The sequence below is a fragment of the Hirundo rustica genome, chromosome 1, assembly GCF_015227805.2.
Source record: "Hirundo rustica isolate bHirRus1 chromosome 1, bHirRus1.pri.v3, whole genome shotgun sequence".
NCBI classification, from domain to species: Eukaryota; Metazoa; Chordata; class Aves; order Passeriformes; family Hirundinidae; genus Hirundo; species Hirundo rustica.
Window position 1 is genome coordinate 42,919,180 of NC_053450.1, and position 15,103 is coordinate 42,934,282.

The 15,103-nt window shown below is 39.6% G+C and overlaps 1 protein-coding gene across 2 annotated transcripts in view; it reads left to right on the top strand.

Moving 5' to 3' along the window:
• Nucleotides 1-15,103, top strand: part of LOC120764082 (ethanolaminephosphotransferase 1-like) — a 55,344-nt gene that overhangs the window by 15,480 nt on the left and 24,761 nt on the right. For both annotated transcript variants that reach the window (XM_040087833.2, XM_040087842.2), the window contains exons 3-5: nt 3,407-3,515; nt 5,694-5,768; nt 12,684-12,952. In XM_040087833.2, coding sequence (XP_039943767.1) covers nt 3,407-3,515; nt 5,694-5,768; nt 12,684-12,952 — 453 coding nt within the window. The remainder of the gene's footprint in view (nt 1-3,406; nt 3,516-5,693; nt 5,769-12,683; nt 12,953-15,103) is intronic.

Below are 15,103 nucleotides of genomic sequence, written 5' to 3' on the forward strand. Positions count from 1 at the left end.
TTCTAAACTGGTGACAATAAAAATCCCACGTGGACTATTTTTACCAGATTCTAGAGAGTTTTTAAAAAACCCCAAAACACAAAACCCCACAACCTTAAATTCACTGAGCCAAGGAAAAAAAAAACCAAAAAAACCACCCCAAAACAAAACAAGCAAACAAACAAAACCCCAAAACCAAACCAAACCACATCCCCCCCCCCCCAAAAAAAAAAAAAAAAAAAAAAAAAAAAGAGAGAGAACAATGGCTTGGGATTCAGGTCTTGCCTTTCATATGCCTGTTTAATCCTAATGGCAACACAAGTTTCTTTGTATTCCACAACACAGATTTCATTGGAAGATGTGTTTCCTATGTTATAAGACATTACCATTCAGTGTAAAATGTACTTCCTCAATTATAAGAAATTAAGAAGAGCTTGACATTAAAGGTCTGTGAATTTGTGACCTGAGAACTTATTGTCATAACCCAGCTCATTTATCTCTGGTGGGGATGCCGGACAATGATAGGAAAAGGAGGAAATCCCACTGGAATACACAGGTGTATGCCAACATCACTGAAATCAATTAAACTTCCCTCTCTTGCCTTTATGAACTTTGATATTATCACCAAAATTGGGCAAGAGTAGCATTTTAGTGGTCTCAAGTGACTTAGTGAAGTTTGAACAGAGCTTTATATTGATGTGTACTTCACCATTAATTATCCAAATAGTTGCTCTATTAAAGCACTTGCTGTTTGTGTTAAGACTTTTGGAATGAATAGCTGTAGACCCAGAAAAACAGAAATCAGTTAATACTTCATGGAAATACGAGTTTTTTAAATGGTTCAAGCACACAAGGGTTTGGCCAGAGAGCAGATGTGATTCTCCCCATGGCACCTTCAGTTTTATTAATCATGTAGCACACTGATGAATTTGACCTCTACTGTGTTAATTAGATAATAAAGATTGCCGCTCATCCTTCTATAGCATACCAATAAATTCAGGCTCTTTTTTCCAAGGTGTGTAAGAAGTTAATCTTGAACACCCTGTTATTTTCTAATTATGGAATAGGGTGATGGTAGTGTAATGCTAACCAAAAGGATATGGCACATTAAATATAACAAAAGGGAATTTGCAGCTGGAGTACTTTCCAAATACTTAGACAGATTAGGTTTGGTAAGGATCAAAAGAACATGCTGAAGGTTTAACTGCAGGAGAGTCTGTTTTCCTGAGGACAGAACTCCTGTAACTATTTTTCATGGTGTGTCTGTTAGCCAAAGGGATTGCAACTATAACAACATCCTCTGAAGGTTTCCTTCTTAAAATACACACTGTTAGCAAGAAAGTGGGTTAAAATAACTCCATGGAAGCATAAATTATTTTCTGTAATAACTTAAAATTACACTGTGACTGTTTAGAATTATGAGCCTAATTAGACAGCAGACTGTTCTGGTGCCCCACTTGATTTAATAGTTAACAATTCTTATGAATCATCCAGGAAAAAGCAGTCAATTTATCCATGCATATCCATGTAAACATTTCATCCATAGCATCTCAAAGCTCTCCTTTGACCTATGATTTAGATTAAAAGAGACAAATCTAGATTTTTTTTTTCAGTGTCGGTGCTTCTTATTTCAAGGAAGGTCATAGATAGCAGATAAATCCCCAGCAGGAGATTCACCTTCTGCATCCTCAGGTAGCAAAATGGGGAGATGTGCAGCTGTCGCTGCATGCTGAGCATGCAGTCAGTGTAAGAAAAGGACACTGTGCAGTGAAGGGTTCCTCCTTCGATGCTCTCCAAAAGGAACATCAGGGGACATTTGCTGTCCCTCTTCTTAGAGGTTTAGGTTTGCCCTTTTGAACACTCAGAATGATAGATATGTTACATTTTTCAAATGATTGCTGTATGCATTCTATGGTGTGTTTCAAATAGCACGAGAGCTGATATACAGTGTTTTAAAATCAGTGATAAAGTATGCTGATAAGGAAAGCAAATATCAGATACAACAGTTTTCCCAATGTTATTACAGAAAACGTCTAAGAAACATAATGGAAAAATGTTCAGGAATTCTGATCTGCTTTTTGGAAGTGTACACTTAATCTGTACACCATCAGTTTCACAATTCCTCCTGAACATTACAAATTGCTCTATAGTTGAAAAAGATAATCTAGTCAGGATAGTTAATCAGTCAAAGCATTCAGATTTTATAAGTAAATTTAAGTAAATGTAGTAGTAGGATAGAAGAACTTAATATGTATTCATCTGTTTGTTCCGCTAGCTAGTCCAGAGATATTAACAAAACATTTGATTTCAAAACTATTGGTAGTATAGTTTACTATACTATACTATACTATACTATACTATACTATACTATACTATACTATACTATACTATACTATACTATACTATACTATTCCTCTTAGTGTCAGGAATTATTTGACTTGATTTTCTTTAATATTTTCTGTTACTATTTTATAGTGTCGAAGTACTTTATATACATTTTGAGTCCTTAGACACTCCAAATAATTTAATTATAAGCCTCCAGTATTTTTGTGTTTTAAACATATTGATAATGTGTTTGAGTGATGGTGATGTTGATACTTAATATTTCTGCAAATATGTTCTGTCTAAAAATCATGTAGAAAGCTGTATAGGCTATTTCAAAAAATATTCTAGAGAAACTGTGTTACTAGGGAATAGTGCTTTCAAAAGGGATTCCTGTCTCAGTGTAAAGAGCACCTTAAAGCCGCAGGGAACGAGTGCCTGAGAATGGTTACTGGGACAAAGAGGTTTAAGTGAAGGCAGAGAGTCCTTTCCAGCACCCTCCAAAGTAAAATGAATCAATGGAGTGTTTATAATTGATGAGTAAAGAGGGAGACCCTGTCAGAAAGCTTCTATCTAGAGAGTAGGGAGATGCTTGTAACAGGGAGATCTTCTGAATCTAAAAGTGTAGTGCACTCAGGGTCTGATTCTGTTGATGTTCTGAGTGAGAAATTATTCACATACTTTGGAAGAGCCTTCCTTATTATAGTGTGGGAATACAATGCTTAAAAAACCTGCCGCGGGGATGCTGAGTTACCACACTGGGGTGCTGCAGTCTTCTTTCAGTTCTGATACAGCTGCTCACAAAAGGCTTTCCGTGGAAGCTGGGTAAATAAGGATAATGTACAACATTTTAAAGGCAATACAACATTTTAAAAATGTCATTCTTACTGCAGTCACAAAAAACAGGCAAAAGGACTGCATTTGAAAATAAATTTCAGAAATTAAAACTGTATTTTAATTTGAAAATGGGGAAATATATACAAATCTGAACATTGCTGATGTCATATAAAAGCTTCTTTCCTGACATAAAATATTTTGCTAAAATAAGATGTACAATTGAAATACATTTTTTCTCAAAATTTTTTTCCCTTTCATTTTTTAACAGATAGTGCCTTTGTGGATTGCTCCCAACCTGTTAACATTCTCTGGATTTGTCATGATTTTATTTAATTATTTTCTAATATCTTTTTATGACTGGGACTACACTGCCTCAGGTAAATACGTTCACATTGTAATTTTTCAGAATTACTGGACTGCCTATACTTCTGAATGTTACAGGGAGGTATCAGACATTTGAATCTTCCACTTATTCCCTTAATGAGGCTCCTTTAGGCGCAGATAGGAGAATCTACCTCACACATAGCATTATAAATTTAGATAATTTTATTGAAAAATCTTAATTTTAACCCTAAAATGGGTTTCAGCATATGCTGCTTGAAGTCTCTGATAAGATCTCATTATATTTAAAGTTTATTCCAGGGTTTAAATATGCAGCCAAAATCCACCTGAATATTCTTCATAACTTATTCATTGATTTCACATTTCCTACTTCATAATATTTTCATCAATTTCACATTTCCTAATACCTAAACTCATGCCTGAAGGGGTTAACTTCCCTTTCATTTCTCCACATATTCACACCCCTTATTCAAGACTGCTTCTAGACAAAAACATAGTTTCTAAATAAATGTCTCTTCAAATTATGACTTTCAAAGACTGAGCCCATGTTTGCTTCTCATTGTAGACCAAGTCAGAAATGTTTTGGACATGATTGCTTCTGAACGTAGGGCATGTTTGGTTTGGGCTTCTTGGACCAGCTGTTGGAGCTCACAGAGAGTAGTAAGAATCTTCCAGGTCATAAATATGTAAAAAATATATATAGATAAAAGGCTTTGATTTTCTTTAAACTAGACAATTAAGTGAAGATAACACTTTTCTCTCCTGAAACAACTACATTTAGCTGCCTTTATTTTTTTATGCCTGTGGTTAGCTTCAGGTGGTACCCTTTGGTGTGGAATGTTGTGAATTTATCATAGCAATTCTAGAGGCAGGGATACTTGTTAGCAGTTTTGGTTCAAAGGTTACATTTTCAGGACCACCTTGCTGTATAATTGTCCGACCTTGCTCTTGAACACCTGGCGCTTTTTTATCCATGCAGACGATACTTACTCAGTCCTGTAATAAAAGAACATCCAGAACAGATCTTTTTAATAGGATGATGTTATCTTGACACATTCTCAGTAGATATACATGGAACTTGAAGACATTTGAAATGGGGATTAAGTCTGTTAGAGCTGAGACCTGTATGTGTAGTTTGCAAGCTCCTCCTGAGTCCACAGGAGAACAGTATCCATCATTTCTCAGTCGATGGAAACTTTCATGCAACCTAAAGGGCCTCTGTAGTAACATATATCAATCCTATACCTAGGATCAGAAATAAAAGACCTAATTTCCTGCACAGTTGGTTTTCATAGTACAGTTTTCAGATTTGCAGCTAGGAGTCAGGAATTGCCATCTTTTCTTTCAGAATGGCAAGGTAAGGCGCTGCTTTAGGTGTTAGCATCTCCTGGCATTATTCAGGCAAGGACACACCTCTGTATACAGGAATTCCCTGCGTTTGGTGCCAAGTGGCAGAAACCTGAGAGGACTTTGTATTTACAGTAGTTTAGTGTTGATGTAGCATTGGGTGATATTTAAGTTAAACAGAAGTCTCTTTGGAAAAAGAATCGATTTCTTTAAAAGAGGAACAATAACCTTAAATTAATCCTATCAGCAGAGCAAGAACAGAATTCTGGGCTCTGTCCAATTCAACTATCTTGTCCTTTTTCTCCAGGGGGGAAAAAAAAAAAAAAAAAAAAAAAAAAAAAAAAAAAAAAAAAAAAAAAAAAAAGAGAAAGAAAAAAAGAAAGAAACAAAAAAAAAAAAAAAAAAAAAAAAGGTGCTAAAATTTCTGCTAGCCTAAGGACAAATCTTCCTGTTCAGATCTGTGTGGTAAAAGCATTACACAAACCCCAGACTGGCACTGATAATCATGCTTGAAAACTGTTTTTTTTCCCTATATATTACATGAACATTAACTAATTTTTCAATGGATTATCTTCCCTGTGAATATTTTTGCCTAGTTACTATCATTGTTTTGTGCAATCCTAGAGTGATTTCAGGACCTAAAAACCTCTCTACTACCTTTTGTCCTTTACGGTGCAAACACATTCAAGCCTGCTCAGTGCTTGATAGAGCTCACCGACGCCTGAAGGTCAGACTCAAATATTTCAGTCTGTTTGATGCATTGGGTTAATCAGTGGCAGCTAGTTTGTGTGTATGTATGTATCTTGGTGGATTTCTTTGATGTTAACCCCTGATACACTGATTCACTACCCCATTTTTTTTTTCAGGTACCAGTCCTGGACTTGTTCCCACCTGGGTGTGGCTGTTCAGTGCTTTTACCACCTTTTGTGCTTACGCTTTAGGTAATGTACAGTGAAATAATTTGCATGTCTGGCATTTTCATGTAATTTTATCTTCAAATTCACTAGTGATGGGTCTGAGATAAAGAGGCATTGTGGATATATTACTGATCTCTTTCCAAAACAGTTCTCTTTGATTAAAAAAGAAAACAAACAAACAAACAAAGAACAACAACAACAAAACCCCAAACCACAACACACACACCAAAAAAAAAAGGTTCATAAGACTTAACCCCCAAACAGTGCATTAAGTAATGTATTAGAGGTTCTATTACAGTAACTCTTATCCCTATTGAAAGTTCAAATTATTTTAGTGGAAAAATGGAAATCATTATATAACAGCAGTCTGGTTCCAATCCCCCTGCCATGGGCAGGGACACCTTCCACTAGATCAGGTTGCTCAGAGCTCATCCAACCTAGCCTTAAACACTTCCAGGGATGGAACATTCCCACCTTCTCCAGGCAACCCAGTCCAGTGCCTCACCATCCTCACAGTAAAGATTTTCTTGCTAATATCTAATCTAAACCTACCTACTTTCAGTGAAACCTTTCCCCCTTGTCCTATGCCCTTGGAAAAAGTCCCTCTCCAGTTCTCCTGTAGCCTCTTTAGGTAGTGGAAGGCTGCTCTAAGATCTCCCTGGAGCTTTCTCTTCTCCAGACTGAACAACCCCAACTCTCTCAGACTTCTTCATAGGAGACACACTGCTGTTTGGCTTCATAAAAATCTTTGTCCCTTGATGCTGATATTCTGAGAAGCTCAGATGCCAGAATTAGCAGAGGGTGCTTTCAAAGATAGGAAAAATAAGGGACAAAGAAGAAAAAAGGAAATTATTAGGCACTTCAGTGCTTAAGGAGTATGTTAGGAGAGGTGGTGATGACAGATGTGATGACAGGCCTGAGCTTCTTATGGAAATAAGTAGCTTTTTTTTCCTTTCCTCTTGCTGTTTTTCTCCCATAACACCTACACCTCAGTTTCATATTCCATTTTTACTACTTTATACTGTGTCACAAGAGTATTTTTAGGTACGTTGCACCTTGCTTTGCAGTGGTGTGAAGACATAGACCAGAAATGATGCTGACCTGGGGGTGAGATCCACGTTAGCATGGCTTTTTTGCTTTCTCTTCCAAAGCTCTCTCGTTCCAAACTAGCCTTTCCACAACACTGTGCAACAGAGTTATTTTTTGGGGAGACCCAAGGTAGTATATTTAAAGGGACTGAACAGTTCTGTGTAATCAGGGTCCAGGAAGGCTGGATATACTTCAAGAAGAAAATCTTACAGGCACAGCAGCAGGCTATCCCTAGGTGCCGAAAGATGAGCCATCAGGGAAGATTGGCCTGGTTGAAAAAGGAGCTTTCACTGGAACTTGGAGAGAATAAAGAGTTTATGACCTTGGGAAACAGGGGCAGACAACTCAGGAAGAGTACAAGGATGTCATCAGGTCTTGTAGACAGAAAATTGGATTGGTGAAAGATCAGCTAGAGGAACTCCATGTGGTCACCACTGTGAAAGATAATACAAAGTGTTTTTACAAATGCATTAACAACAAAAAGAGGGCCAAGGAAAATCTCCATCCTTTATTGGATGCGGAGGGGAACCTTGTAACCAAAGATGAGGCAAGGGCTGAGGTACTTGATGCCTTCTTCGCCTCGGTCTTCAACAGAGAGACCTGATATCCTCCAGGCAGCCGCCTGCTGAGTTGGTAGGAGGGACAGGGAGCAGAAGAGACCCCCTGTAATCCAGGAGGGAGCAGTCAGTGCCCTGCTGTGCCACTTGACACCCACGGTCTGTGGGGCCAGATGGGATCCACACCAGGGTACCGAGGGAGCTGCGGAAGAGCCAGGCCACGCTCCGGCATTTATCACCAGTCCTGGTTAACCAGGAACCCGAAGAACTGGAGACTGGCCAGTGTGATGCCCACCTGCCAGAGGGGTTGGAAGGAGGATCTGGGGAACTACAGGCCTGTCAGCCTGACCTCAGTGTCTGGGAAGGTTATGGAACAGATCATCTTTAGTGTCATTATGCAGCACATGCAGGACAGCCAGGGGATCAGACCTGTTTAATATCTTTATCAGTGATTTGGACAAGGGGATTGAGTCCACCCTCCGTGAGTTTGCAGATGACACCAAGTTGGGTGGGACTGTTGATGTGCTGGAGGGCAGGAAGGCTCTGCAGAGGGATCTGGACAGGCTGGATCGATGGGCTGAGGCCAGTGGTGTGAGGTTCCACAAGCCCAGGTGCCAGGTCCTGCACTTTGGTCACAACCACCCCAGGCAGCACCACGGGCTGGGGGAAGAGTGACTGGAAAGCGACCCAGTGGAAAAGGGGCTGGGGGTGCTGGTTGACAGTGGCTAAACGTGAGCCACCTGTGCCCAGGTGGCCAGAAAGGTCAGTGGCATCCCGGCCTTCATCAGCAGTAGTGTGGCCAGCAGGATCAGGGCAGTGATTGTACCCCTGTACTCAGCATCAGTGAGGCCTCACTTCAAATCCTGTGTTCAGTTCTGGACCCCTCACTACAAGAAAGACACTGAGGTGCCGGAATGTGTCCAGAGAAAGGCAACAAAGCTGGGGAAGGGTATGGAGCACAGATCTTGTAAGGAGCAGCTGAAGGGGCTGGGGATGTTAAGTCTGGAGAAAGGGAGGCTCAGGAATAATCTTATTGCACTCTACAACCACCTGAAAGGAGGGTGTAGCAAGGTGGTAGGTCTCCCATGCAACAACCAGCAGGACAGGAGGAAATAACCTCAAGCTGTGCCAGAGGGCGTTTCTTTGTGACATCAGGAAAAATTTTTTCTCTGAAAGGCTAGTTAAGCCTTGGAATGGGCTGCCCAGGAAGGTGGTGAAATCACCATCACTGGAAAGTGTTCAAGAAACTACTGGACATGGCACTTAGCATTATGATTTAGTTGACATGGTGGTGCTCAGTCAGAGATTGAACTCAATGATCTTGGAGGTTTTTTCCAGCCTTAATGAGTCTGTTCTTTGATTCTAAGTGTACCCTCTCCTTGGAGCGGTTTCTAGTAAGGCCATTGCAGTGTAGCCATCCATTTGTGTGCCATATTTGTGATCCCCAGGCTATATACAGATGTGTTATACATGTGGGCTGCAGTGCTGTGCAGAGGGGCTGACCACTTCTGGAATCAGACCCATGCATGCAGAGCCACCTTGACTGACCTGGGGTATCCCCTTGAGCAGACACCTCCCTCTGCATTGTACATACCTTGACATTTCTATTGAGTTGGTGAGATTGTGCCAAAATCTTTTTGTCCAGAATGTGTTTTTACCATAAAAAGCAATGGTACCATTGAAATCACCCCTTGAAACTGACTACTAGTCGGATTTCTCTAGCAGTTCTCTGTACTCAGAAGCAGTGGTTTCTTTTGTGAAAACGATTTTTTATGTCATTGTATGGAATTTAATGAAGTGACTGTTGTTTCATAAATTGGAATTACATATTGAAACTGTTACTGTATGGCACTCCAGAAGGCTCGTGGGAAGTTCAGCTTCTGAGAATTTTAATGTAAATGGTATTTGCTGGTGAAGCCTGTAGTTCCTAATATTTGGAAGATAAGGAATATGATGCTGACAGTCAAAGCTATAATGAACGAATATATATGTAGATTTTTATGTCTGCTGTCCAAGCCACTTTATGAAATATTTAGTCACAGATTTAATTTTGCATGGCCAAAGTTTTCCCTCTGGAAGACTGCAAAGAACCATAATAACTAACTAAATATGCAGCTGTAATCTTTCTCAGCTTATTTTAATGACATAGTTACTCTCTCCAAATTCCCTAACATGCTGCTCTCCATCCCCCCTGCTTTTTTAAGGTGGTTTGCTGTAGTTTCCTTTCCATGACATTGAGTGCTTTTTCCTGTTGCTTTGAATTCTACTCTTTAAAAGTTATATAAACTTTATAAAATTGAGTATTTATGAATCTTTGTGAGACAAAATCCTAATATAAGAATTTTAAAGCAATGGAAGAGTGGGACAGCCTGTCTTAACTATTGAACACACACCATTGTTGGCATGAATTATTTCAAACTGAAATCTAAACCAAAATATGTTTTAGATCTTTTAAAAAGCTAATGAAACTACATGTAAATTGTGGTTAAGGATTTCTGAAAATCTGGTTTGACACATGTGACACGTAGTTCCTGTTTTTTATTCCGTGACCATTATAATTAGAAGTACTGTATTTTAGGACAACATTATAAGCTTCTTTTTAGAAAAACCAAAGTTCTTGCAAAATGAAAACCACTATTTCACTGTGAGGTACATATTTTAGTATCTATATACTTGTGTGATAATCTAAAATTTATAAACACACAAATCTTCTAACATTCTTATTTTTAAATAGTGACACCTGTGTAACTGAATCCTGTCTGATTTGGGATAGGTGTTCTTGGAATATAAACCACAATAAACTCTTTAGGATTGCTTATATTTTTATTTGCTGGTTTGGTTTCAGAGCTATTGTTTAATGGATGGAAGAATTTCTAATTTTGTTGCAACACCCTTCAAGTAACCTCAGGCTTATACAGTTCTCTTTCTGCACATTTCAGTAAGATGCTGAAATTTCAGTGGAAATGTTAATAGAGTGTCTAGAAGGTGGCAAGTTATATTTGAAATCCTCTATGAGATATTTAAGTTTTAGAGTTCTGAGAACTGTCTCAAGAGATTGTGTTTGAGCAGAGGATAAATCACAGCTGTTTAGGTATTAAACAGATATAGTCTAAAATCTGTACAAAATGAAATCCCATGTTTTCCTGGTTTAGGTCCCTGAAGTATATTTACATTAAACAAAACTCATAGTACTGCCAAATAATCCAGAGAAGTAAGTAGCATATGATCTACAGCAGCTGTGGCGTCTTTGGTCTCACTCTGCTGAGTTGTATTCCTAGTCAATTTTGGGTTATTAATGCTATCAATAGCTGATAATTGTTAGCTATAGCACCTTCCAAGTTATATCAAAAAGAAAAGTGTCTCTGTTTTATTTTGAGATTCAAGACAAAAATAAGTAATTTGTAGGGTTTGTTCTCTGTACTTTTTCCTAAGAGGTTCATCCTGCATGTTTACACTTAACTTTAAGAGGAAAATAGTTCTATTTTTCACCTGCACGGTCTCAGAAAAGAGACTAAGGGTATGGTTTGACATTACAACTAAGAAAAGTTACAGCTGCTAGACCGCCTTTCTCCTCCCTGCATTCACCATCCCTCCCTTGTGCCATTTCCCTTGCATTTTGTACTATTCACAGTACCAATTCAGTGACCCAGAAGAAAATGTGATGTTTGCTGTCTTTCCACCAGCTGAACAGGCTGCAGATTGCCCTGTTCAACAGCAATGAACTATCAGATCAACTCAAACCATATTGTCCAACTACATCCTCTGAGTAAGGTCCCGTATAGTGCTGGATCATTTTTAAGCACTCAGGCACTAAAAGAGAGATCAACACGTAACACACCATAACTATAATGCATTCTTAGAATCATATAATCATACGTGTTAGAAAAGACCTTTAAGGTCATCAAGTCCAACCATTAACCCAGCAACCCAACTCCACCACTAAACCATGTCCCCAAGTACCACATCTGCACATCCTTTAAACGCCTCCAGCGATGGTGACTCCACCACTGAGCTGAGCAGCCTGCTCCAATGTTGCTAGACGACACGGAGAAAAATGATACTCGCACTCTCTGGCTCTAAGGCAAGAAGGCCAATTTTATTATGATGACCTCACATATATAGCTTCTGGACAATGATTAGGGATTGGAGAACAAGGTTACCACCTCTCCATCCCACTGGCCAGGCTAAAAGTCAATCAGTTGTCCCTCATCAGAAAGGAATGTGAAAAACAACTCTTGTTTATGTTACAAGTGTGAGAAGACTTGACTACAGAACTGTAAACATCAGAAGGCTAACAGAATATGACAACCTTCCAATGCTTGACAGCTGTCTTGGTGTAGAAATTTTTCCTAATGTCCAATGTAACCTCTCCTGTTGCGACCTGGGATGATTTCTTCTCGTACCTGGGAGAAGAGACTGACCCTCATCGCATTAAAACCTCCTTTCAGGTCGTTGTAGAGAATGATAAGGTCACTCCTGAGCCTCCTTTTCTCCAGGATAAACACCCCCAGCTCTCTCAGACACCCATCACAGGACTTGTGCCCCAGACCCTTCCCCAGCTCCGTTGCCCTTCTCTGGACTCACTCCAGCATCTCAATGTCCTTCTTGTAGTGAGAGGCCCAGAACTGAACACAGATTAAAGGTGTGACCTCACCAGTGCTAAGCGCAGGGAGACAATCATTGTCCTGATCCTGCTGGCCATACTATTGCTGATAGAGGCCAGGATGCCTTTTTGGCCACCTGAACACACTCTTGTATGAAAACTGGAAAACACTTTAAAATGCATGTTGGCACAAATACAAATAAATTTTGTGAAATGTGCTCCTTGAAGCTGCCACATAACTGTTAGTCATTGAGATATTGGGTATCAAGCAACTTAAATGCCTTCATGAATCTATCCCACAAGAGGTCTGAAGGCTCAGAGGTGGTATGGACCACCAGTGGATGGACAAGAAACCCTATGGACACTTTTCAGAGCTTGAAACTAATTGCAGGGACTGATGTAAAAAAGTTTTGAGACCACGGGGAGCAAGTAATTATGAGTGTATTTCTAAAACCCATGAGGAAGGTGACATTTAGTTTCAGGACAGGAAAATTACTTGATAATCGGAGCAATTATTTTATGATCAGTTCTAACCTGTTGGTATTGAGGGGGCTGTTGTGCTTCAGTTTGCTGTCATCAATGTGATTTTCCTGTACGTTATATACGGCAGTAGTGAATTGTATGTGAAGAAAGCGAATTCTTTTGTTGTACTCTAATTCTTTGTTTCTTTTCCTTTCTCAATCCTTCTAGATTCCATAGATGGGAAACATGCTCGAAGGACTCAGTCCAGTACTCCTCTGGGAGAACTCTTTGACCATGGGCTGGATAGCTGGGCTACCTCCATTTTTGTGCTTTCTTTTTTTTCTGTCTGCTCCCGTGACAATGGGAAGACCGGAGTGTCTGTATATACCATGTATATATATTTAAGCATTGTCTTGTTTAACTTCATGTGTTCACACTGGGAGAAATATAACACAGGAGTTCTTTTTCTTCCTTGGGGATATGATATAAGCCAAGTGGTGAGTATTTATCATCCCTGTTTTGGTTTTGGTTTTTTAACTATGTAATTGTTTTCATAATATTAAAGCAATAGAAAAATAGAGTTCAAGGCAAATATATTTGGCTGACATATTGAAATATGGGAAATTGCAATACCTTAAAAGTAATTCAGAAATATTTTCTGCATTTGCAATGAAGGGCTGCTCTTGAGCAAATTATCAGCATCAGAGATTTATTGCTGTGCAGGAGAAAAAAGGCCTGCAGCAAGCCTCACAGCCAGACGGTGCCCAAGAGAATGTCATTTAACTACATTTGATTTGTGGCATTAACAAAAATTACTATGCTATCTGAAGGCACAAGCAATTTTCCCCCCAACACCAGGTTGTGAGGCACGATGTGAATTAGTCCAAGTAGTATCAATTAACAGTAATTACTCAGTTATACACTACCACACCTTCTCAATTCTCCTCCATTTTACAGCAAATGTGGCGATGGAAATAACACTGTACCTATGCAGAGAGCAATAAGTGTTGTCAAGTGAGTTCTACATTTGAAAAAAAAAGTCAGTTGTCATGGATGTCAAAAAGTCATAGACATTCAGTAATATGTATTACTTACCAGCCCACAGTCAGCACCAGCTGAGTTCCTGTTTGGTTTTCAGCCCTGTCTGGAGGTGGACCTCTTCAGAAAACATGCCCAGGGCACCAGTGAGTGGCGTCCTCAGTGCACAGATGAGCAGCAGTATTAACAAGCTCAGTGCACTCCCAAGGGCCCAGCACTGGGATTTCTGTGGGCTGGCTTATCTGTGTCTCAGATAGCCAAGGTCTTGCAGCCTGAAGAGCACAGTCAGTCTTCTGAGCTTCCTGTTGCAGGCACGAGATGAAAGGTACAGCCAAATAATTGAAAATAAGTTTGACAAATACTCAAATATGTGTTTTAATGGAAATACAGTATTCAAATTAATGGCTGCAGATGTAGTGCTGTAAACATAATCAGCATACAGTGTTTTGAGAACAACTCAGAGATGGTGGTCCAGCTGTGGTGCATCTGTGTCGTCCCCTAGAAAGTAGGTTTTGGAGAAGAAGTTGGCTCAGGACTAAGACATTAGGCAGCCAGCTGGTCTGCAAGTTTCAGCCATGTCTGTGTAAGGCTTCTCCGTGAAGTTCTTCCAGCAGGAGAGGAATAGCTATGTTCAAGCCTATTTCACTTGTTGCTCAGATGATCACTGTACATGTGAATGTTTAGAAAGCTCTGCTGGATCGCTACAGCATCCAAACTGTATTAGTGGTTAAATCTGGGAATGGGTATCAACTAGCAGAGCAGTACTGTTAACTCTGTCAGAGCCTGTGCCTGTGGCCCTGTTTTCTCATCTGGGAAATAATGGTAATAATATTGTAGTAGCAGTAGTATCTGCCTGACAGATTTGTGGTGAGGCTGAATATCAGTAAAGTTTGTAAACTGCTTTGATTAACTGGCATGCAAGGTGCTAACAAGTGCTATTTCCTGCTCCCCTCTGATGCTGAACTGCTGTCTTGTTCACTTGCTTTTTAGTAGCTCCTGTGATGACTTGGTTGCAGTCAAAGTGATAAGCTTGTAAATGTGAGGATATTTTGATGCTATTTAGCACAGTCATCAGCAGTGGTGGAAGGCTGTACTATCGAAATCTCTGTATGTCAGTTTTACCATCTGTAAAAAAATAGATGTTGTAGTTGTGATTGCCTGTGAACAAAGAGAAGGCAGGATTTGTAGCTCAAGGTGGTATTTTTCCATTAGTCCAAAATATATTACATGTACACCAGAAGGTACATAATATTTTTTGTTCAATTCTACTGACTAGTCTAGTAAAACATCTCAATTCCCCTAAAATTTGTTCTTGTTTTGTAAACCCTTTCAGCAAATTTATATAGTATGTGCAGTATTAAAGATAGCTCTTCATCTCCAGTAACTTAGAGGATACCAGGGACAATAGCAAATGGCTGATGATGAGTAAGAAAGGTAACGTTCCCCTTACTGGATTTTTTCCCCCCATCACTTCTCTGCCAGGTATTTCCAGGGTCACATTTCGAGGCAGAGAGTGTGAAAGCACTTGCTATCTGCTTCCAGATTGATTCACGATGTTTAGTTCAGTATTTCCTCCATGGCATTCCCAGCAGGATTGCTGCAGGAATGTG